This window comes from Coregonus lavaretus, assembly GCF_964263955.1.
Source record: "Coregonus lavaretus genome assembly, chromosome: 20".
NCBI lineage: Eukaryota > Metazoa > Chordata > Actinopteri > Salmoniformes > Salmonidae > Coregonus > Coregonus lavaretus.
Genome location: NC_140007.1, coordinates 15,409,441 through 15,429,947, shown reverse-complemented (window position 1 = coordinate 15,429,947; position 20,507 = coordinate 15,409,441). Strand labels below are relative to the sequence as shown.

At 42.6% G+C, this 20,507-nt stretch overlaps 2 protein-coding genes across 3 annotated transcripts in view; one reads left to right on the top strand and one right to left on the bottom strand.

Annotated features, from left to right (window-relative positions):
- mtor (mechanistic target of rapamycin kinase) overlaps positions 1 to 20,507 on the top strand; it is a 155,283-nt gene that overhangs the window by 23,515 nt on the left and 111,261 nt on the right. For both annotated transcript variants that reach the window (XM_084184822.1, XM_084184821.1), the window contains exons 21-28: positions 1,461 to 1,628; positions 3,375 to 3,487; positions 3,882 to 4,044; positions 4,547 to 4,639; positions 6,876 to 7,019; positions 7,485 to 7,627; positions 8,333 to 8,495; positions 8,801 to 8,946. In XM_084184822.1, coding sequence (XP_084040948.1) covers positions 1,461 to 1,628; positions 3,375 to 3,487; positions 3,882 to 4,044; positions 4,547 to 4,639; positions 6,876 to 7,019; positions 7,485 to 7,627; positions 8,333 to 8,495; positions 8,801 to 8,946 — 1,133 coding nt within the window. The remainder of the gene's footprint in view (positions 1 to 1,460; positions 1,629 to 3,374; positions 3,488 to 3,881; positions 4,045 to 4,546; positions 4,640 to 6,875; positions 7,020 to 7,484; positions 7,628 to 8,332; positions 8,496 to 8,800; positions 8,947 to 20,507) is intronic.
- Positions 13,194 to 17,547, bottom strand: LOC311147969 (angiopoietin-related protein 7-like). Its single transcript, XM_084184834.1, has 5 exons — positions 16,740 to 17,547; positions 15,171 to 15,271; positions 14,682 to 14,876; positions 14,118 to 14,313; positions 13,194 to 13,972 (listed from the first exon to the last, which is right to left on the bottom strand). The coding sequence occupies exons 1-5, from the start codon at positions 17,101 to 17,103 to the stop codon at positions 13,803 to 13,805; spliced, it is 1,026 nt and encodes a 341-aa protein (XP_084040960.1). The 5' UTR covers positions 17,104 to 17,547; the 3' UTR covers positions 13,194 to 13,802.

Here is a 20,507-nt window from a genome sequence, read left to right as displayed (position 1 = left end):
AAAGAGTTGCACCATTAAAAGCTGTTTGTTATGGAGAAACTATTTTGTTTGTATAAAAGTTGTTCAGAAATAAGTATTTGGTAGTTTTCTCACAGTATTTCTTTTACATTAAGTATTGCAATATTTTATTAAACTGCTCCACTCTACAGTGTCATTCCCTCCAATTGACTGAACTTCAATAGTGCGAAGAAAAAAGTACATGTGGGAAGTCCTACTGTGAAAGCAACTGTTAAAACCTTGAGTAGGTTATTTTTTTTGTGGGGGGGATGATTATTATGGGTTAAAAAAACACTCCAGGCCACTCTTGAATGTCTAAAACTAGATAGAAAATATGTAGAAATTATAATGGACCTATATATTTTCAAATAACTGCAATTTTTCTCAGTTGAATTTCGAAAATTCCAACGGTCTAGCAGTACATACTCATATAGCCAGGAACAAAATATAAAATGTCCATTATTTACTGGAATCAAAATAACATTCTGAATCAGCAGTCAGTAACTTCTCCGGGAAACTGGGCCATTGCACATTTTAGCTGGAGTTAATAAATGGTGAGTAAAACAAAGGGCTCTATTCATTGTAGTAACTGTCTACCTCATGCGTCCAGATGAGGGGCTGGAATAGCCATTCGGGACTTCGGGAGGTGAAATCACATCATCTGCTGTAGGAATAGCAGCCCTAACTTAGGCTAGTTCCAGTCAGAGCAGGAAAGCGGGGGTTGGAACACTGGCCACTCGCAAAATGCCTCTATGAGCATTCATAGCTTAAGGATATTGGCCCTTCAATGTATTGCGTGACTACATTCCTTTACACCCCCATTATCTCCCAATCACCAGTGGCTGTGACAGATCTTAAGCCCTGTTTTTCATAATGGTGGCGGAGTCATTTTGAGGAAGGATGTCGAGTTGATTGACAGGAAATTGGCATCCCGCCACTGGCACGTGAGGACGTCGCATTGCATAGAGGAGGAATCTCCTTCTAAATCTTCCATCTCACTGATGGAAACACCATTTGACCCAGTTACCCCAGTGCCAGACCCTCACATCTCTCCTAATGTATGGCAATGGGACCGCATGAGGTAGTGCTTGGTCGCTAGCACTTTGGCCGTACCATCCAAAGCTCTTAAAAACCTGTACAAACCATAAAAAGGCCAAAACATAAGGACCTGGACTCATTATTTAGGAAAAACTAATTTCTCAATACGGGGGTAATGTCCCTCCATGGCTTAAGGGTGGAATCCTAACTTGAGAACCGTCTCCATTGGCGTCAATGAAGGATTGACGCCGAAGCTGTGCACTCAGATCTCAAGTCAGAATAATGCTTTACATTTTACATATGAGTCATTTAGCAGACACTCTTATCCAGAGCAAGTTACAATCAGTGTATTAAACTAAGGGAGGTATAACCACCACATATCACAGTCATTGCAAGTAACCACGTGTATTATTATCATTCCATAGGAGTACTGGACACCTAACAACCCCATGCAGAACACCATCATCCTGCTGATTGAACAGATCGTGGTGGCCCTGGGTGGGGAGTTCAAGCTCTACCTGCCGCAGCTCATCCCACACATGCTGCGTGTCTTCATGCACGATATGAGCATGGGCCGCGGGGTCACCATCAAGGTAAGGTCGTGAGGATGATGTCATCCTTTCTCAGGACCTACTTCCACACACGTCTGGGGGTTTGTTAGTACTCGTTTTGGTCAGAATTAGACCTTTTCCAAGAGAGTGTCAGCAGGCAGAACTGGTTGAAATGACATCATTTACCTCTGCACTTCTATATCGTTCCAGTTATTTTTGCCATTGTCCTAGCGAGCAATGACATAAATATCTGGACTGACATAGACCTACAGAGGTCACTTTTATCATTTTGGACTATGTAGTGTGTTTTATGTTCTCAGCACCACTTAGAGGAAATGTGCCGATGCGCTTGTTAAAACAGTATTTGTTCAAAAAGTATTTTCCTGTAACCAGTGACTACCACATCAACACACATTGTAATTGTACACCGTAAGTCATGGTTAGTCAAATATATGAGGACTTGAGGAACCGTTATATAAATTAAATCATTTATCGGTTCTTTAAAATCATAATCTACTGCACTACTGCCACAACATGGCCCCTTCAAAGTCCAGTTTACTTCCTGTTCTTCTAGGTACCATTTGTTTGTGGTTGCCATCAAAACTCACCCCATGACCCTTTTTTAGTCTAGCCAAAGCATAATCACTACAACAACCCAGCCAACGAAGCATAGCTGGTACTCTCTCATATTTCACCGATTAGCTATGACACCGATATGGGTTTTCCTCAAAGTAAATCTTGGGGGTGAAAATAGACCACAGGGCAACATCGCACTCTAACTAACCCACCACAGTTATTCAACCTCTCTCCGGTGTAGCGGGTATCTTGTTTCTCTAAGGCAACGATGGGATATTAGATAACCAGAAGCACACAGCTAGCTTCAACCTCCTACAGTATGTCTGGATATGGTCTATAGAACCCAAGTTCTAGGTTATGGCCCAAATGGCACCCTATTTCCTTTATACTGCACTACTTTTGACCAGAGCCAATAGGGGGTCTCAGGTCAAAAGTAGTGCAGTATATAGGGAATAGGGTGCCATTTGGAAGGCAGCCCTGGTCTAACCTCTATGTATTACCAGAGGGTCACAGTAGAGACATGAAGAATCAGGTTACCTTCCAGTCCAGGTAGAGAAAAGAAAACAGAACTCCATCATTCGCGGGAGCTGTTCAGTCTAGCTCCCAACTTCCTGTAGTCTCGCCAAGGCAATTAAGAAGGGGGTCTTACAGTCAATGGTGTAGGCTATACGTCATCCACACCTGACACGTACACACACACACACACAGACATTCTTGCTGCCCCCTCGCATTCAGTAATTATGTACTGGAAAATTGGTTAGTTACACAGAAAACATCCACCCACTTTACTGCGCTGAAATCCATGGCAAGAGTGTGGTGTTGGAACCAGTGTGCTCTTATGAAGCAAGTAGGAGGGCCAGGAGTATCAAAAAGGACATTGTTCTGTAGCCTTAGCTCACAATGACTAAGAACCTCTTTTGAAAGACATGGATGTTGGCATTGGCACTCACTTTTCATGAACAATACCATACACATTGCATATGTAAAATGCAAACATACAATTGACTTTGCTGATGCGAAAGTTCCTCAATACCTCTTGTCTTGTTATACTTTTTGACCATCCAACCAGTATAAGGATGCATACTATCTGCTCCTCCATTTGGTGGTATACCAGTCTCTCCCATTAGGTTTACCATCAGGGCTGTATCTTGTCTTTGATCTATTTCTTAGATTGCCTGTTTTATCTCTGTATTGACTATATTGTATCTTCAGCTCCTCAATGCCATTCAGCTGTTTGGTGCTAACCTGGACGACTACCTCCACCTGTTGCTGCCTCCCATCGTCAAGCTGTTTGATGCCCCGGATGTACCCCTACAGGCCCGCAAGTGAGTTCAACACACATCTCCCACACACTTGGTTATAGAGCACATGCACTGTAAAGTACATTTTGAGAGTTTATGAATTGACACACAGGTCACTGAGTCACATGAGTATATTCACTCCCATGTTAAATGTTCTTCCCCATCTCCTCCCAATTGGTAATATTACATTAATGAGTAGTGAAGAAATGGGGCCCACTTTCCAAGATACAAAGTGCCAGCATCTTACGTTTATTGTCTGGGTGTCATGGAAGAAATGTGTTCATAAATAAAGGGCTCCCATTTCGATTTCCTAGCATTTGGAGCGAGACGGCCCTTTCTCGGCCACGCTCTCCCAGTGCACTTTGGTAGCTGAGCTTTTTTCTATGTGTTGTTTATCTGTGTTTCCCTCACCCTTCAGGGTTGCTTTGGAGACGCTAGACAGGCTGACGGAGTCCCTGGACTTCACGGACTACGCGTCGCGCATCATTCACCCCATAGTACGCGCGCTGGACAACACCCCCGAGCTACGCATCACAGCCATGGACACGCTGTCCTCGCTCGTTTTCCAGCTGGGCAAGAAGGTACCTCGTTATTAGTTACCGTACCCCCAGGGCCCTCGTAGAACCGCAAACAGGAGCTGACACACACATGCACGCACATGCACACACACAGACACACACACACACACACACATCCCAGGACCATACGTTTCTCTTCAAGTTTCTCTCCTGTACCTGTGGTTTTTACTACTTCCTGCGGGTCGGTGATGTCATCACATGGTGCCGCAGTTGGGACCGTTACTGTTTACGAGAGTCGATGAGGTCACCCCCCTTAGCCCCACCCAAACCTTAGAAACTAGACCACATGCAGGGAAGTCTGGCCCCGATTTGAAAAGCAGCAGCTTTTGATCCAACCATCAAACCAGGGGCAACGGAGGTTAGATACAGATGGCATCGCCAGTCTGTCGTTAGTGTTATGGCCAGAGGGGATGGAGGTGAACAGATTAAATGCATAAACCACCACATAGCCTACACTCTTTTATTTACTCTCTCTCCTCTCTTTCTCTACTTTTCCCGGCTTCAGTACCAGATCTTTATCCCCATGGTGAACAAAGTGATGTTGAAGCACAGGATCAATCACCAGCGCTATGACGTGCTCATATGTCGGATCGTCAAGGTCTGTTTTGTTCTCCTCGCAACATGTTTGGCCTTAACCTGTATGTGTGTGTGTGTATGTATACTACTGGTCAAAAGTTTTAGAGCAGCTACTCATTCAAGGGGCTTTCTTTATTTTCACTATTTTCTACATTGTAGAATAATAGTGAAGACATCAAAACTATGAAATAACATATATGGAATCATGTAGTAACCAAAAAAGTGTTAAACAAATCAACATATATTTTATATTTGACATTCTTCAAATAGCCACCCTTTGCCTTGATTACAGCTTTGTTTTGATGTCTTCACTATTATTCTACAATGTAGAAAATAGTAAAAATAAAGAAAAACCCTTGAAAGAGTAGGTGTTCTAAAACTTTTGACCGGTAGTGTATATATTTATAATTTTTCAAAAAAATTGAAATACCTTATTTACATAAATATTTAGACCCTTTGCTATGAGACTCGAAATTGAGCTCAGGTGCATCCTGTTTCCATTGATCATCCTTGAGATGTTTCTCCATCTGTGGTAAATTCAATGGATTGGACATGATTTGGAAAGGCACACACCTGTCTTTATAAGTTCTCACAGTTGACAGTACATGTCAGTGCAAAAACCAAGCCATGAGGTCGAAGGAATTGTCCGTAGAGCTCCGAGACAGGATTATGTCGAGGCACAGATCTGGGGAACGGTACCAACACATTTCTGCAGCATTGCAGGTCCCCAAGGACACATTGGCCTCCATCATTCTTAAATGGAAGAAGTTTGGAACCCCCAAGACTCTTCCGAAAGCTGGCCGACCGGCCAAACTGAGCAATCGGGGGAGAAGGGCCTTGGTCAGGGAGGTGACCAAGAACCCAATGGTCACTCTGACAGAGCTCCAGAGTTCCTCTGTGGAGATGGGAGAACCTTCCAGAAGGACAACCATCTCTGCAGCACTCCACCAATCAGGCCTTTATGGTAGGGTGGCCAGACAGAAGCCACTCCTCAGTAAAAGGCACATGACAGCTCGCTTGGAGTTTGCCAAAAGGCACCTAAAGGACTCTCAGACCATGAGAAACAAGATTATCTGGTCTGATGAAACCACGATTGAACTCTTTGGTCTGAATGCCAAGCGTCACGTCTGGAGGAAACCTGGCACCATCCCTACGGTGAAGCATGGTGCTGTGGGGATGTTTGTCAGCGGCAGGGACTGGGAGACTAGTCAGGATCGAGGAAAATATGAACGGAGCAAAGTACAGAGATTCTTGCTGAAAACCTGCTCCAGAGCACTCAGGACCTCAGACTGGGGAGAATGTTCACCTTCCAACAGGACAGCAACCCTAAGCACACAGCCAAGACAACGCAGGAGTGGCTTTGGGACAAGTCTCTGAATATCCTTGAGTGGCCCAGCCAGGGTCCGGACTTGAACCTGATCGAACATCTCTGGAGAGACCTGAAAATAGCTTTGCAGCGATGCTCCCCATCCAACTTGACAGGGCTTGAGAGGATCTGTAGAGAAGAATGGGAGAAACTCCCCAAATACAGGTGTGCCAAGCTTGTAGCGTCATACCCAAGAAGACTCGAGGCTGTAATCGCTGCCAAAGGTGCTTCAACAAAGTACTGAATAAAGGGTCTGAATACTTATGCAAATGTGATATTTCAGTTTAATTGTTTTATATAAATTAGCAAATATTTCAAAAAAACGTTTTTTGCTTTGTCATAATGGGGTATTGTGTGTAGATTGATGAGGGGAAACTATTTAATCCATTTTAGAAGAAGGTTGTAACGTAACAAAATGTGGAAAAAGTCAAGGGATCTTCCCGAATGCACTGTATATACACTACCGGTCAAAAGTTGGTAACTAATGAACTTATCCTGGACTGAGTAGGTGTTCTAAAACGTTTGACCGGTAGTGTATATATAATAGTGAGGCAACATATGGAGCAATATGCAAAAATCAGAGAATACTCTGAAAACGATGATCCTATCGTGTGGTAGTAGTCCTGAGTCCAACTCTCGCACATTGTCAGCACGTGCCATGAAATGTGTTGAGAATAGAGAGGAGGCAGTCTTTGTGAGGAACACACGAAGGCACGTTTGAACAATTAGAATTCCAAGCCGACGGTGTAATAGAAGAATATTCATCGAGGCACGTTGCTTGTCAACAGTGTGCTTCTCTTCAGGAAGGAAATGCAATTAGTGTGGACAACGCATGTTTAGAAGCCCTGATGTGTGTGTGTTTTGTGTGTCATGGTAACCATGTTTATCTCAGGGGTACACTTTGGCGGAGGAGGAAGAGGATCCTTTAATCTTCCAGCATCGACAGCTGCGCAGTAACCAGGGTGACGTCGGTAGCGGCCCGGCGGAGGCGGGGCCAATGAAGAAGCTCCACGTCAGCACCACAGCCCTGCAGAAGGTCAGGATAAATAACTTGGCATTTCACTTCCTGCACTGTGTGTTGTCTTATTTCAAGTAATACATTAGTTTTTGTCCTCAAACAGGTAGTGCTTTTGGTTTTAGAGACTCGTTATGAAATCACTTCATGGTCCATTGATTGTGATTTTTCAAACAAAGGGTCTGTTATGGTGGATATATAAATGTTTTTCCTTTGACAGTGTGCTCTGTTTTCATCCAATACACTTCACCAGGCATTAAGTCAAGTGTGTTACTGATATAATCGCCAATTTTCCCTTTCTATAAGATGCCAATGGCCAACAATTTGAACTACCTTTGCCTCTGCGCGTCTAATCATTCTAACACATAGTGCCAGACACTGACCTGTCAGATCTGCTGATGGAGACGTCTTCCATCTTCCCTCACCAACTGTTGCCATATGAAGTGCATTAACGTGATTTCCTTAAATTTTTCCTGGTGACCACAGGCCTGGGGCGCCGCTCGGAAGGTGTCCAAGGACGACTGGCTGGAGTGGCTGAGGCGCCTGAGCGTGGTCCTGCTGAAGGAGTCGTCCTCCCCTGCCCTGCGCTCGTGCTGGTCTCTGGCCCAAACCTACATTCCCCTCGCCAGGTATAGCTATCCGCTTTCCTTCCTTCCTTCCCTCCCTCTATCTCTCCATCCATCCCTCTCTTCCACGTTCCACCACACTTCAGAGCACCAGGCAGTCAACCCGTTTTTTCCCACAGAGGTCCTCAGTAAACCGCAGAGGTCCTCATAAGTGTCAAGTTGCAGTTTAGTTTGAATCAAAATACCCTCTTTTCCACTCTTAAACCAGATCATGTTTTGTTTTGCTGCGATAACTTGGGCACGCCTTGGTGTGGCATCCATGGGCTGTTTTTATTTTCTGAAGCCTAAACAATATAATGTGGTCTTTTAACAGATGCTTTCTTTCAAAGCGACATACAATTGTCCAAAGGTGCTTAACAACCGCATTCCGTGAACATTTAGAAATGGTTTAACTAAAAGAAACCTATAAGCAATTGTCCAATTTGAAAGAAGTCCCTTTTTTTCTATAAACCCCCCTAAAAACCCTATGAATAGAACGTATAATTATTATGATGAACTAATGAACTTATGGTCCTTCAAACTGACTGTGATTTAATACCTGTTGCAGTTGTTAACACACAAAAAGACAAACAGGAGGCCTATATCTTGCCCTGAAGACTTGAATTATATACAAATGAATTATATACAAAAATATATGCAGAGGTCGAGCATATCAGCATGTACAGTTACTGTTGTTAAGCTGTTGTTAACTTTCCCATCCATTGTCAGGGACCTGTTCAACGCAGCCTTTCTGTCATGCTGGTCTGAGCTGAGTGAGGATCAGCAAGATGAGCTGATCCGCAGTATTGAACTGGCCCTCACCTCCCAGGACATCGCCGAGGTCACCCAGACCCTGCTAAACCTGGCTGAGTTCATGGAGCACAGCGACAAGGTGGGTTCATACTCGGAGCAGAGGTCTTCGTTCTCCGAACTATAGCAGAGGTCTTCAGCTCCAGTCCTGGAGAGAACTACTTGGTGTGCAGGCTTTCGTTCCAGCCCAGCAGTGACACACCTGATTTCAAATAATCAACTCATCACTATCCTCAGTCTGGGTATTTATTAGCTGAATCATGTGTGGTGATGGCTGGAATAAAGGCCTACACACCCCATAGTTGGAGAACCTTGGTTTAGAGCTATGCCACGGCATCCATCCTTCCATCAATCCACCCATCTAATGAATGTCCTGTGTCTTTTAAGGGTCCTCTGCCTCTGAGAGACGACAATGGCATTGTTCTGCTGGGTGAGAGGGCTGCCAAATGCCGTGCCTACGCCAAGGCCCTCCACTACAAAGAGCTGGAGTTCCAGAAGGGCGCCTCTCCTCTCATCCTAGAGTCCCTCATCAGGTAGGAACGTCATTAAGAGAACACATTAATCTACACAACCCATTTAGAATGGTGGAGTATTTGGTGGGTGCACATTGTACATTTCCTGTGCTTCCCAGATTTGGCTATGGCCAGCATCAATTGTTCAGATATTCTACAGGTAGCTACTGCGGCAGTACAGCTACTGTATGGTTTATGGTTCCCATTGGGTTATATAACTCTTGCTTGTGTTGGGTGATTTCTACTTGGTGAAGCCTAACCAAAAAATTGCTCGAATGGAAGACCCAGTGCTTTTAGTGGCCATTTTCTTTGGCTCCCCCGTGTCAGTTTTGGTGGAATGCGTGTGATTGCACATGGCTGGGGAGGACAGATGCCAGATGTCCAGTAGTTCAAAGTAGCTGTCACTTGCCTTGATGACAAAGTGTAAACAGAGAGAGAGCGCACCGGTTACGTAAGTACAATGTCCGTCTGGTACATTTTGTCCATTTTGTGGATGACACTTGATAATATTCGCTTGGAATTTATTCCGCATGGAAAAGGTGAGTGGATTATTTCTGGATGGGTAGCTATTTTGGAAAGAAGGCTGCTACGATTTGATGTAATGGGATGTTTTGATTAGTGTGCCATGAATTGAACAACCGACTGTAGCTAATGCTTAAGTGCTTTTTTCGGTTCTTGCTTAGGCCTAGTCACTGTAGCATTGGCAGACTTAACTTTACTCAAATCGGAGTCCGTTTTGAGTTAGGACACAGTGGAACAGGCGTCCACCTCAATACAAATATTCTGAGCGTACACTTTGCTAGTTCTTCCATGACCTATTATTTAGGTGTTGTTCAGTGTATTTGTGAACCACAAAGCCTCACTAGAGACAAGGCCGACCCCTGATAAAGGGGTTGTTAAACGTCCTTTAGTCAACGAGTCTAACGTATTACACAGATAATGGTTGATGCGTCCCCCATCCGGTAGCACTTTCAGAACTCCTGTCATCTTTTCCATCCCTCCTCTCACCCTTGTTTTTTACGCTGGTATTGTATGAAGAGAACTGTTTTCCAGCCATTTAATTGGACGTTTGCCTCCTTTCATCCATCGAGTGGTCTGGAATAGCGTTCTCTCAGGGGCCTGTTTTCAATTTCTCCCAGCCTTGATGAATGATGGGAGCCAGCAGCTCAGTGCTTTCAATCTCCCCATCTGGTTCTCACCTCTCCAGGATTTCCCATAAAATAACCTAGCATTTTGCCCATGAGACTCATGTGCACCACACAGCCCGTTCTATTCCATCACTTTGGTTGGTGTATATAGAAGTAAGAGATTTCTGGGGCCATTACATGATATTCTTAAGTCAGGACGTTTGGAAGATTGTCTTCCATTTCTTTCCCTATCACCAAATATCCATTTGGCCTTTGCAGTGGATTTGTGATTTTATTTTGTACTTAGTAAAGAGATAAAGCTGTGTGTAAGGTATCAGGACTCAGTTGCTGGTGGGCCTAGCAGTGAAACTTTGATTTTTGGCATTTGTAAGCAAAAAGTAATCTCAAAAAGTAGTCTATTCAGACCATATGGGTCTTCATTTATTTAGCATTTAGGCATTTCAAATCTGTGGAAGGCATTTACAGACACAGAAGCGGAAATGCACAGTCTTCCATTATCCACGCTGTCCTAGGAAGTGAAAGCGACTTTGATGCTCCACAGCCGTCCAGATGCTGGGGTATACAGTATGAATAAGGCATGAGGGACTTTGAGGCAGCAAAAATGATTTAGGAGCCGCGACCTGGGGTTAATCCACTAGACCACTACGGTAGGTGAGCCTAGGGCCCTGTTCGAATACTTAAAAAATCCTTCTTTCATTTCTTCCATCATTGCTTGAAGTAATTACCAATCTGAATTGAAACTATGCTTTCACGTAGGCTATTTAATCACGTCGGCTTAGGTATTAAGATAAGGATGTTTTTGAAGGATGTTTTTTTCCTTGTCGCTTTTGCTGTCTGGTAGCTGGACATTCCGGTGAAGAAATTCATACAATTAGAGGATCAAAGCAATACATTTTGATAGAAATCAGTCGAGGTCATTGGGTTCTCACATGACGTTTCATTCAAATTCCCTGTAATTTTATAACATTTTGTGTTGAATTGAAACATTTTCTCGTTTGAATTTAATGATTGGAGTCTGGACGGAGTCCCCCTGGTGCGGTAGCTAATATAAAGGCCTCTTAAAGAAAGGGCTGATTTATTTACAGTTTGATCGTGCGACCGGTAACTCGATTGCTTAAGGCAGTGGCTGGAACCGAGTGTCATTGCATCTGGCCCATCTGTTTATAGAAAATGCGTGGCCTTAATGTTGCCCGTGCAAATGAAATTTCAAATGAAGTCTGGGATGCTCAGATGTAAGGGGCTGAAACCTCTTAAGCAGAAGCTATCCTGTCAGACTGTGAGATGAGTACCCATCCAGTGCTGCTCGTCCTAACTCTCTCATATGCGTTATTTACATTTTGTACAGTCCTCCGTCAGGTTTCTATAAAACATTTTTTAAATAACTTTGCGTTTTAAACCATAGCCCAATGCTTATGTAATGGTTTTCAAAAGGAACAAATACGTAATAGGATGGACTTGCGTCCCAACTCCTGTCCTCTGTAGCTCAATTGGTAGAGCATGGCGCTTGTAACGCCAGGGTAGTGGGTTCGATCCCCGGGACCACCCATATGTAAAAATTTATGCACACATGACTGTAAGTCGCTTTGGATAAAAGCGTCTGCTAAATGGCATATTATTATTATTATTATTATTATTATTATTATTATTATTCACTCTGAATGAAGCATAGCAATATAGAACCTAACGGAACGTTGAGATACAGGTGTGTTAGTTCTATTAGTGCCACACTAAACACTTTAAAACCGACACAGATGCAGTTTTGAGATGTGCTTCCCTCATTGCAAGATAAAATGTAATAATTATATAATAATATTACATTTTTTCTTCATTTGCCATGGAAATAAGTTCTCGCTGCCCCTATACATTACATTGCTAACTACCTTTGCTAACTGCCATTGCTAACTACCATTTAATGCCAGTAATAATACAAGTGAAGTGCAATGCTTGACATCCATCCAAATGAAATACACTCTGAAATGTTGTGTAGAAGATAAGAGCAATTACTATAATTGATGGTTTCCGGCCTTCTACTGAAATATTTGAATGTTTTAGGAATACATAGTTTCTTCGCAGCTGCATCTGAAAGGCTATAAAAATGATTGGATATCTCCTTGACGGCATATTGATTTAGTTATTTCCTTAATTTGACTTTTAAGATACTGTCTCTTTTACATCGCCAGCAAAGGGACCAAAAGCCAACGTCTCCTTCAGTACGATATCTTGATATAAATAGCTGAGGCTTTGGCAGTACCATTTTGAGAAAGTTAGGCTACCCTGTAAATGAACTATAAAAGTCCCCCGGCAGGCCTTGCAGTGGACGGGTCGAAGAAATGAAACGTCGGCCATTAGCACAGGGTCATTCCACATACACAACCGAAAGGTTACACCAGGCCACAGGGTTCCTTGATTAATGAGGACTCCGACGGGAACCTCCCAGTTCTCCTTGGGACCCCAAGCTCTACTCCGCAGCTGCTAGTGGAAACCTTTTTGGACTAGTGCAGCCACAAGCTCTGCATACATGAGCATGGCTCTGTCATTTGTCATCTATCCTAAATTATCCTCAGAATTTGTCACCGTCCCTAAGCTCCCAAGGACTTACTTTTAAGAATGTTGTTCATCCGCCACAGTCTTTCTCGGGAAGGTGAGGAATGGAAGCACCCACACTTTATTTGGAATGCCCTCCATCCTGACCTTAGCTCCTCTTTGAAGGGACTACACAGGCAGTGCATCCCGCTGAAGGTATTCCACTATAAACTCTTACCATTTCAGTGGTATGTAGTTTAAAAGCCATTGTTTTTTTAATGTGGTATATACCTGTAGAGGCCATTGACTGGACGGGCATTCGTGGGAAACGTGTGTGGTCTTGTTTCCTGGAGTTTGGCTATGTGACCTTTGACCTGTGGCATGAATGTCAGTGTGACCTGAGAGTCAGGGATCAGTGGTGGCTGAAGGCAAAGGCTTTGTCATTGTTGGTCAGAAACATAAGGGTGATCAACTGTCTGCTTCTCAAACCTACTGTTGCTCTTTCACCGTACCAGCTAACCATTGGGGACTTGTGATAATTTGATGACATTGAACTAAGACAGACGGCTAGATGAATAAACCACATTGACTACCATCAGCAACACACCTTTTTTAAAAATACACATTTATTTTCTATCCCACAAAACAACACAATTATAGAGCTGTACATGTTTTACACAATTCCCAAAAAATCTACATGTTAGTTTTCTCACAATAAAATCTGTCGGGTACTTCTGATGAAAGTACATTGGGTGGTCGTTCCTCTTCCAGTAGCTCACAAAGGCCCATTGCAAAACACTCGATGGATCTTCATATATGTTTTTGCATTGTCATACTTTCCCAATACATGTAATCAACTTAACCACAGGCTAGTAGACAGCTTGAGTTAGGACTGATAAATATACTCTATTGCTTTGAGACAAATTATGGAGGGAAGCAACATTCAGTTACCGTTACGGAACAGTGGTAAAGAGGCTTCTGTAAAGCTTTTAAGAAAATATAGTATTTCAACGATAAATACAAAATTAACTACAATTTACAATCAAACATGTTAAACGCATTACACATTCAACCCATAGAAATATTCCAGGCAATAACAAAGGTATTTTTTTTCCCCAATCAAGGGGAAAGACTATTTGGTTGCTCAGGCTTTGTTAAATCTCTTGGCAAGCATGCACATCATCCAGGGTTTGAAGTTAGAAGCATTTATGGTTGAAAATTCTGTGGCCGGATCTTCATCTCCACTCTCTTCAGGGAGTAGTTGGGCCCGTGCCAGCCGTACCAAGTGATTCCATCTGAGTTCTTGCTGTGGTCGCCATAACGATAGAACACGCCATTCAGGTTGGAGTCAGTGCAACAGTTGTACCAGTAACCACCTGTAGGGGAAAATATTAAAATAGTAATTGGAAAGAAATTGAAAGGTGTTCAAGGAATTGATTCCAATTAATTCTTACATGGAATCAATCTTAATCTATGAAAATCGAAATTATATGAGTTAAACCCGAGTTAAGTATTTTGTACCTTTGCGTAGTGAAGCACAGTCGTCCACACATTTGTCGTTGTCCTTGTCCTTGGTGCTGAAGTTGGTGTTGTTGTGGTAGCGCAGAGAGTCCCCAGCGTTTCCACTATAGTTGGCGATGAAGAGTTTGTAGCTGTTCAACTCGTTTTTCATTGTGAAGTAGCTGTACTCTGCAAAGCGGGTCTGGCCTTCCCAGTCCTTCATTGGAGAACAGAAAACATAAATAGTACCTGATTTACATATTTGCAGCACAGCTTGTGGTAAAACTATGCAACTGACAATATTGAACTTTGTAGTTGAAATAGTAATGTTATCACTTTTGGTGAAGCAAGAGGTTTACCAATTGCCCATGAGGTTTCTTTTTACTGTGTTTTGGGTGGTCTATCTTTAGTCTCCTGGCTCTGAATAAAACCTCCCACTGCTAACATCAGTTTCCCATGAGTGGTGTGTGTCAGAACCATGGAAAGCTTTACCAAGGTGTTATCTATTTACTACTCTCAATATCTGGGGCCTGGTCTGGGCGGCTAGCCTGTTTTGGGGGGCCCACCCTCAGCCGTCCTTTGTACCTCCATCTCTATCCTCAGTGTGCTGGGCTGCCTTGTCAGACGGAAGATGTTGTCATTGCCCAGCCAGAAGTCTCCGCGGATGGTGCCAAAGCCGTTCTTGTACTGTTTCCAGTCGCGGTTGAAGGAGGTCAGGCCCACCTTGCGTCTCTGGATGATCGTCCATCCACCGCCATTGCTGTCCATATCACAGAATACCTGAAACCAACAGCACAGGATAAACATGTGGCTCAGTTGGTAGAGCATGGCGCTTGCAATGCCAGGGTTGTGGGTTCGATTCCCACGGGGTACCAGTACGAAAATGTATGTACTCACTACTGTAAGTTGCTCTGGATAAGAGTGTATGCTAAATGACTAAAATGTAAATGTAAACAACCTACCCCAACAAGTCTGTGAAAAGTCTGACACATTCATGGCATTCTACAGAGACTACAATGTAGCAGGGATCTGTGAACCTAAAACTTGTTTGCAGTTACAGGGTTTATCACTTACGTCTATCTCAGGGGTCCCCAGGAAGTCATCTGCAGGCAGTTTGTACTCCCCGGAGATCTTGTAGTTCTTGGTGTACAGGGATGCGCAGTCATAGATGGCATCTATAAAATAAAAGGTTATGTTATTAGAGATGGCCAAACCAGATGCCGTTTCATGGTGGGTTTAAAAAATGCAAATTGACTGAATCATGGGAATAGATGTCTGGCAGAGAAGTCAAAGACTTTGCATAGTTCCCTCCATTGTTCATGTGACGGCATGGTGATGCCATTAGTGGTGCTCTGAGATCACTGGGGAGAAATGGATCCAATGCATCAAAAAGGGGCTAAAGTGTTTTCATGGCTGGAGGCTGGAGTGGAAACGCCACTCTAATCTTTGCTTTTCTTCCTGCTCTGCTTCCCCGTCTGCACAGTGTCTCTGTAATTTGCAGAGTCTTTATAAAGCTCCTCTCTGTTTACCGTGCCTGCATCATAAAAGTAACACTGCTAAGACTGGCTAATAGGGTATCAAAAGAATACACTGCTACATGCCTGGTTAAATCTCCCCACAGTGATGAGTGGTTTGGTTAAGTTCAGATGACTGATGGAAACAATTGGCTTTGATGGAGGTGGTCTTTATTGACAGACTTCGTGCAGACAGGACACTAAAGTGTTCAAATTATGGCATTTGGCTACCATGAGACGCCCAGACAAGTTTGTGCACTATAATCTCCATTATCACCAAGTGATGGCAGCTGTCCAGTGCCCAAGATTCGGAGCGCCCATGGCTATTTATAGTTTTCAATGTCAAAAAATATGTTTAGTGTCCTGTAAATGAAAATGTTTGTGTATTCTGAATTCCTTAATTTTTGACAAACAACAACACCCTACATACCAACGTAATAGAACACATTTTGGTTGGTTGTTTAATGATTTTTGAAACGAATAGTCGTATCTCTGTAAGGGGTATTTTTAAGTGGATTGTTTTCTGACTGCAGACTGACTGATGTCATAAAGTGTAGGGAAAAAAAACTTTAAGACGAACCAAATTTCCTGTGTGTCTGACGTTAGGTGTGTGCTATGAATATTTATGGCAGTGTGTAATGTATGGCAGCCAGTGATATGATTTTCACACCTGTGGAGAGCATCTGGCAGAAGATGCTGAGCATCTGGCAGAAGATGCTGAGCAGGCAAGCGCAATAGAGAGAGAAGTATCGTTTGGGTCTAAACTGAACTGGGTCTGCCATGTGGAGCTGGACAGATATCCACCCTGGCCATTTGTCAGTCACTACTGTACTACTGCATTCTACTACTCAAAGGCTATTATTTTCACCAGAAAACCTTTTGTGTTTTATTCCTACTAATTATTTGATTTCAAACAGTTTTTGATGCCTTAATCTAGCTTTTTTTTGGTGGGGGGGGTGAGAATCACATTCACTGAAGTTGAAAAATAGTGAAGGAATGAAAACAGCACTACATTTTAAATTCACACTAAAGCAGTGTTTAATTTATCTTTACTTCTTTGTTGCTGAGGAGCAATGAACACATTCCCTGGCCCAAGAACCTGGGACACAGCCACAAGGAAAGTTCTTACCTGACGAGGTCTGAGTGGCAGACTGGGCGGCTTGTAGCTGCATGATCTCCACCCGGTTGTTGATCTCGGAATACTTGCTCTCGGCCTCTGTGACGCGGGCCTCCTGCTGCCGGTTCTGCTTATCCAGCTCCATCATCTGCCTCACTACGTTCATCAAGTCTGCCTCCTGCTTGCGGTTCAGCTCCTCCAGGAGGCTGGTTAGGTTGGCCACCTGCACCTTCAGGGAGCGCACCTCATCGCAGCACTGCGCCTTTGGAGACTTGGGTGGCGCCAGTCTCTTCCTTGGGTTCTGCGCCCACGCTTCTGTCAGCACCAGCAGCAGGGTGACACTCAGAGCCACCGTCCGCAAAGACATCTTTACCATTTTCTATGTTTTAAAAAATGGATACTTGCACCTATGTGAAGTACTATTTTCTCTTGTCTTGCTCTCCTTGAATACAAGCTGTCCTGGTCCAGTCTGATTCTTTAGAGGTGCAGGAGGTCCTGAAGAGACTAAGTGAGCAGGATTGGTTCGATTGAGTTAGGAATCAAAGTCCTGACTGGTTGAAGTGAAGCTCTCTTTGGCCAACTGTTTGCTCAGGCTCTTTGCTCCTCAGTAAAGCACTGCTGTGGCTGGTGCATCTTAAATATTTTTGACGTGTGCCCTCCCCTTTTGTGGTTGTGCTCACAGTCACTGACCCCCCTCCAACCCTCTGGGCGGAGGACCTTCCCCACCCCGGTTTCTTCCCCCCACCTCTCCATCTCTCTCTTTCTCTCTCCTCTTCTCTCTCTCCCACTCTCTCACTCTCACTCTTGTTGGTTCTGCTCTGTCTCGTTTCTTTGTCAGGTGTTGAAAGTTTATTTTTCGCACTGTCTGAAAGAGCAAAGAAGGGAGCGGCTTTGTATCTAACAGCCTTTCATTCCCAATGACTCGTCTTTATACAGAGGCACACCTTGCTAATGACTTTTGATACTTGTATCAAGCTTTGTGATTTTACTGCTCAAAGTAATGGTATGTGTACAATTTATCTTGGGCTTGCCTTCACACCTGTACTCCTTGTTAGTGGTAGTTGTGTGTCACCCTCAGGGGAATGTTTCATCAATAAACGCTGCCTCTTTACATGCCAAAGGAATTTGTTAAGGACTCTTAATTAAGGGTTAAGCACATGTTTGTTATTGATGCCACTGTGTTTCTGTCCCTTTCTAGCACGGAGGAGTAACAGTATGACTTACAATAAGTCAACATGAGTTACAGTAAGTCAACATAAGTTACAATAAATCAACCAGTTGCAACGAGGGAACAAGCAAGCCGCAAAAGAGCTGAAATTATATCAAACCTCCACTAGAAAGGACTTGGCTTTTTATAGTTTAGTTTGTGTTTGGGATGTGTGTGTGTGTACAGTTTGTGTGCTCATCAGTTTGATGTCCTTGTGATCTAAGGCCCCGGCACTGAGACCCAAGTTGTTTCCTCAATCAATATGTCTTCAGAACTATCTACAGTGTCTTTAGAAAGTATTTATTTCCTTCACTTATTCCACATTTTGTTACAGCCTGAATTCAAAATGGATTAAATATTTTTTTTTTATTAACCATCTACATATAATACCCCATAATTACAGTGAAAATGAAATGCAGAAATATCGAATTTACATAAGCATTCACACCCCTGAGCCAATACATGTTAGAATCACCTTTGGCATTGATTACAGCTGTGAAAGTCTCTAAGAGATTTCCACAGCTGGATTGTACAATATTTGCCCATTTTATTATTTTCTAAATTCTTCAAGTTCTGTCAAGTTGGTTGTTGATCATTGCTTAGACAACCATTTTCATGTCTTGCCATAGATTTTCAAGTAGATGTAAGTCAAAACTGTAACTCGGCCACTCGAGAACATTCACTGTCTTCTTGGTAAGCAACTCCAGTATAGATTTGGCATTGTGTTTTAGGTTATTGTCCTGCTGAAAGGTGAGTTCATCTCCAAGTGTCTGTTGGAAAGCAGACTGAACCAGGTTTTCCTCTAGGATTTTGCCTGTGCTTAGCTCCATTCCGTTTCTTTTTTATCCTGAAACTCCCCAATCCTTAGCTATTACAAGCATACTCATAACATGATGCAGCCATCATTATGCTTGAAAATATGGAGAGTAGTACTCAGTAATGTGTTGTATTGGATTTGTCCCAAAAGTTAATTGCTTTTGACAATTATTTGGCAGTATCACTTTAGTGCCTTGTTGCAAACATGATGGATGTTTTGGAATATGTTTTATTCTCTACAGGCTTCCAATTAGGTTAGTATTGTGGAGTAACTACAATGTTGTTGATCCATCCTTAGTTTTCTCCTATCACAGCCATTAAACTCTGTAACTCTTTTAAAGTCACCGTTGGCCTCATGGTGAAATCACTGATTGGTTTCCTTCCTCTTTGGCAACTGAGTTAGGAAGGATGCCTGTATCTTTGTAGTGTATATAGCCTCATTATTGTTTATTGTGTTACTTTTATTTATTTTTTACTTTAGTTTATTTAGTAAATAACTCTATTTTCTTAACTGCATTGTTGGTTAAGGGCTTGTAAATAAGCATTTCACGGTAAGGTCTACACCTGTTGTGTTCGGCACGTGACAAATAACATTTGATTTGATTTGACTGGGTTTATTGATACACCATCCAAAGTGTAATTACTAACTTCCCAATGCTCAAAGGGATATTCAGTGTCTGCTTTTTTATTTTATTTTTTTCAATCTACCAGTAGGTGCCCTTCTTTGTGTGGCATTGGAAAACATCCCTGGTCTTTATGGTTGAATCTCTGTTTTAAATTCAGTGCTCGACTATGGGACCTTACAGCTAATTGTATGTGTGTGGTACAGAGATGAGGTAGTCATTCAAAAATCATGTTAAACACTATTACTGCACACTGATTGAGTCCATGCAACTTATTATGTGACTTGTTAAGCAGATTTTTACTCCTGAACTTATTTAGTCTTGCCATAACAAAGGGGTTGAATACTTATTGACTCAAGACATTTCAGCTTTTCATTTTTTATTAATTTGTAAATAATTCTAAAAACATAATCCACTTCGACATTATGGGGTATTGAGTGTAGGCCAGTGACAAATCTCAATTTTATCAATTTTAAATTCAGGCTGTAACAGTGGAACAAGTCAAGGGGTGTGAATGCTTTCTGAAGGCACTGTATTCCTAACAATAAGAACAAGCAGATAAGGAAATAGTGTCAGGTCATACGTCAGAATGGCATGGCACATCAAAAATAGTATATTGGCCTAGAGCAGTCGCCATTCATGGTGAAGTATCAAATAACTTGCATAATTTAACACTGAGGGTTACATAGACCATACATAGGATCTTGACATGTGTTTTTAGGTTTCCCTCTCTTTGTTTTCTCCCTACCAACCATGCGTTTGTTTGTCTCTATATTAGTTCAGGGAAATGAAATTAATGAACAGCTTCGTGTTTAGAGAGTTGTTGGCCCGTCATTGTCTGCCTTTTTGACTAATTGTTTTCTACTCATGATTATTTCCTGTAGACATGACATGGTATTCCACTATTTCCTTAATCTTTGTTAGTTACAGGACCTACATGTGCCTACCACAACAAATGGGTGATATAAAGTAACATGCAGCATACATTGTATGACCTCGTACTGTTTTCTGCACGACCCATTCCATACATTTTAGAACATCCACCAGAGAGGAATCATTAAATTATTTTAAGATTGTATTGAAACGTTTTGACTGTAATGTTGTAAATCTAATACAGCCGAGTCAGAAACTAGG

Coding starts and splice junctions, on each gene's coding strand:
- LOC311147969 (XM_084184834.1), bottom strand. CDS start 17,103: ATGGTAAAGATGTCTTTGCGGACGGTGGCTCTGAGTGTCACCCTGCTG. Junction 15,272..16,739: donor TGCCACTCAGACCTCGTCAG/GTAAGAACTTTC, acceptor TTTATTTTATAG/ATGCCATCTATGACTGCGCA. Junction 13,973..14,117: donor CTGTGCTTCACTACGCAAAG/GTACAAAATACT, acceptor TTTCCCCTACAG/GTGGTTACTGGTACAACTGT.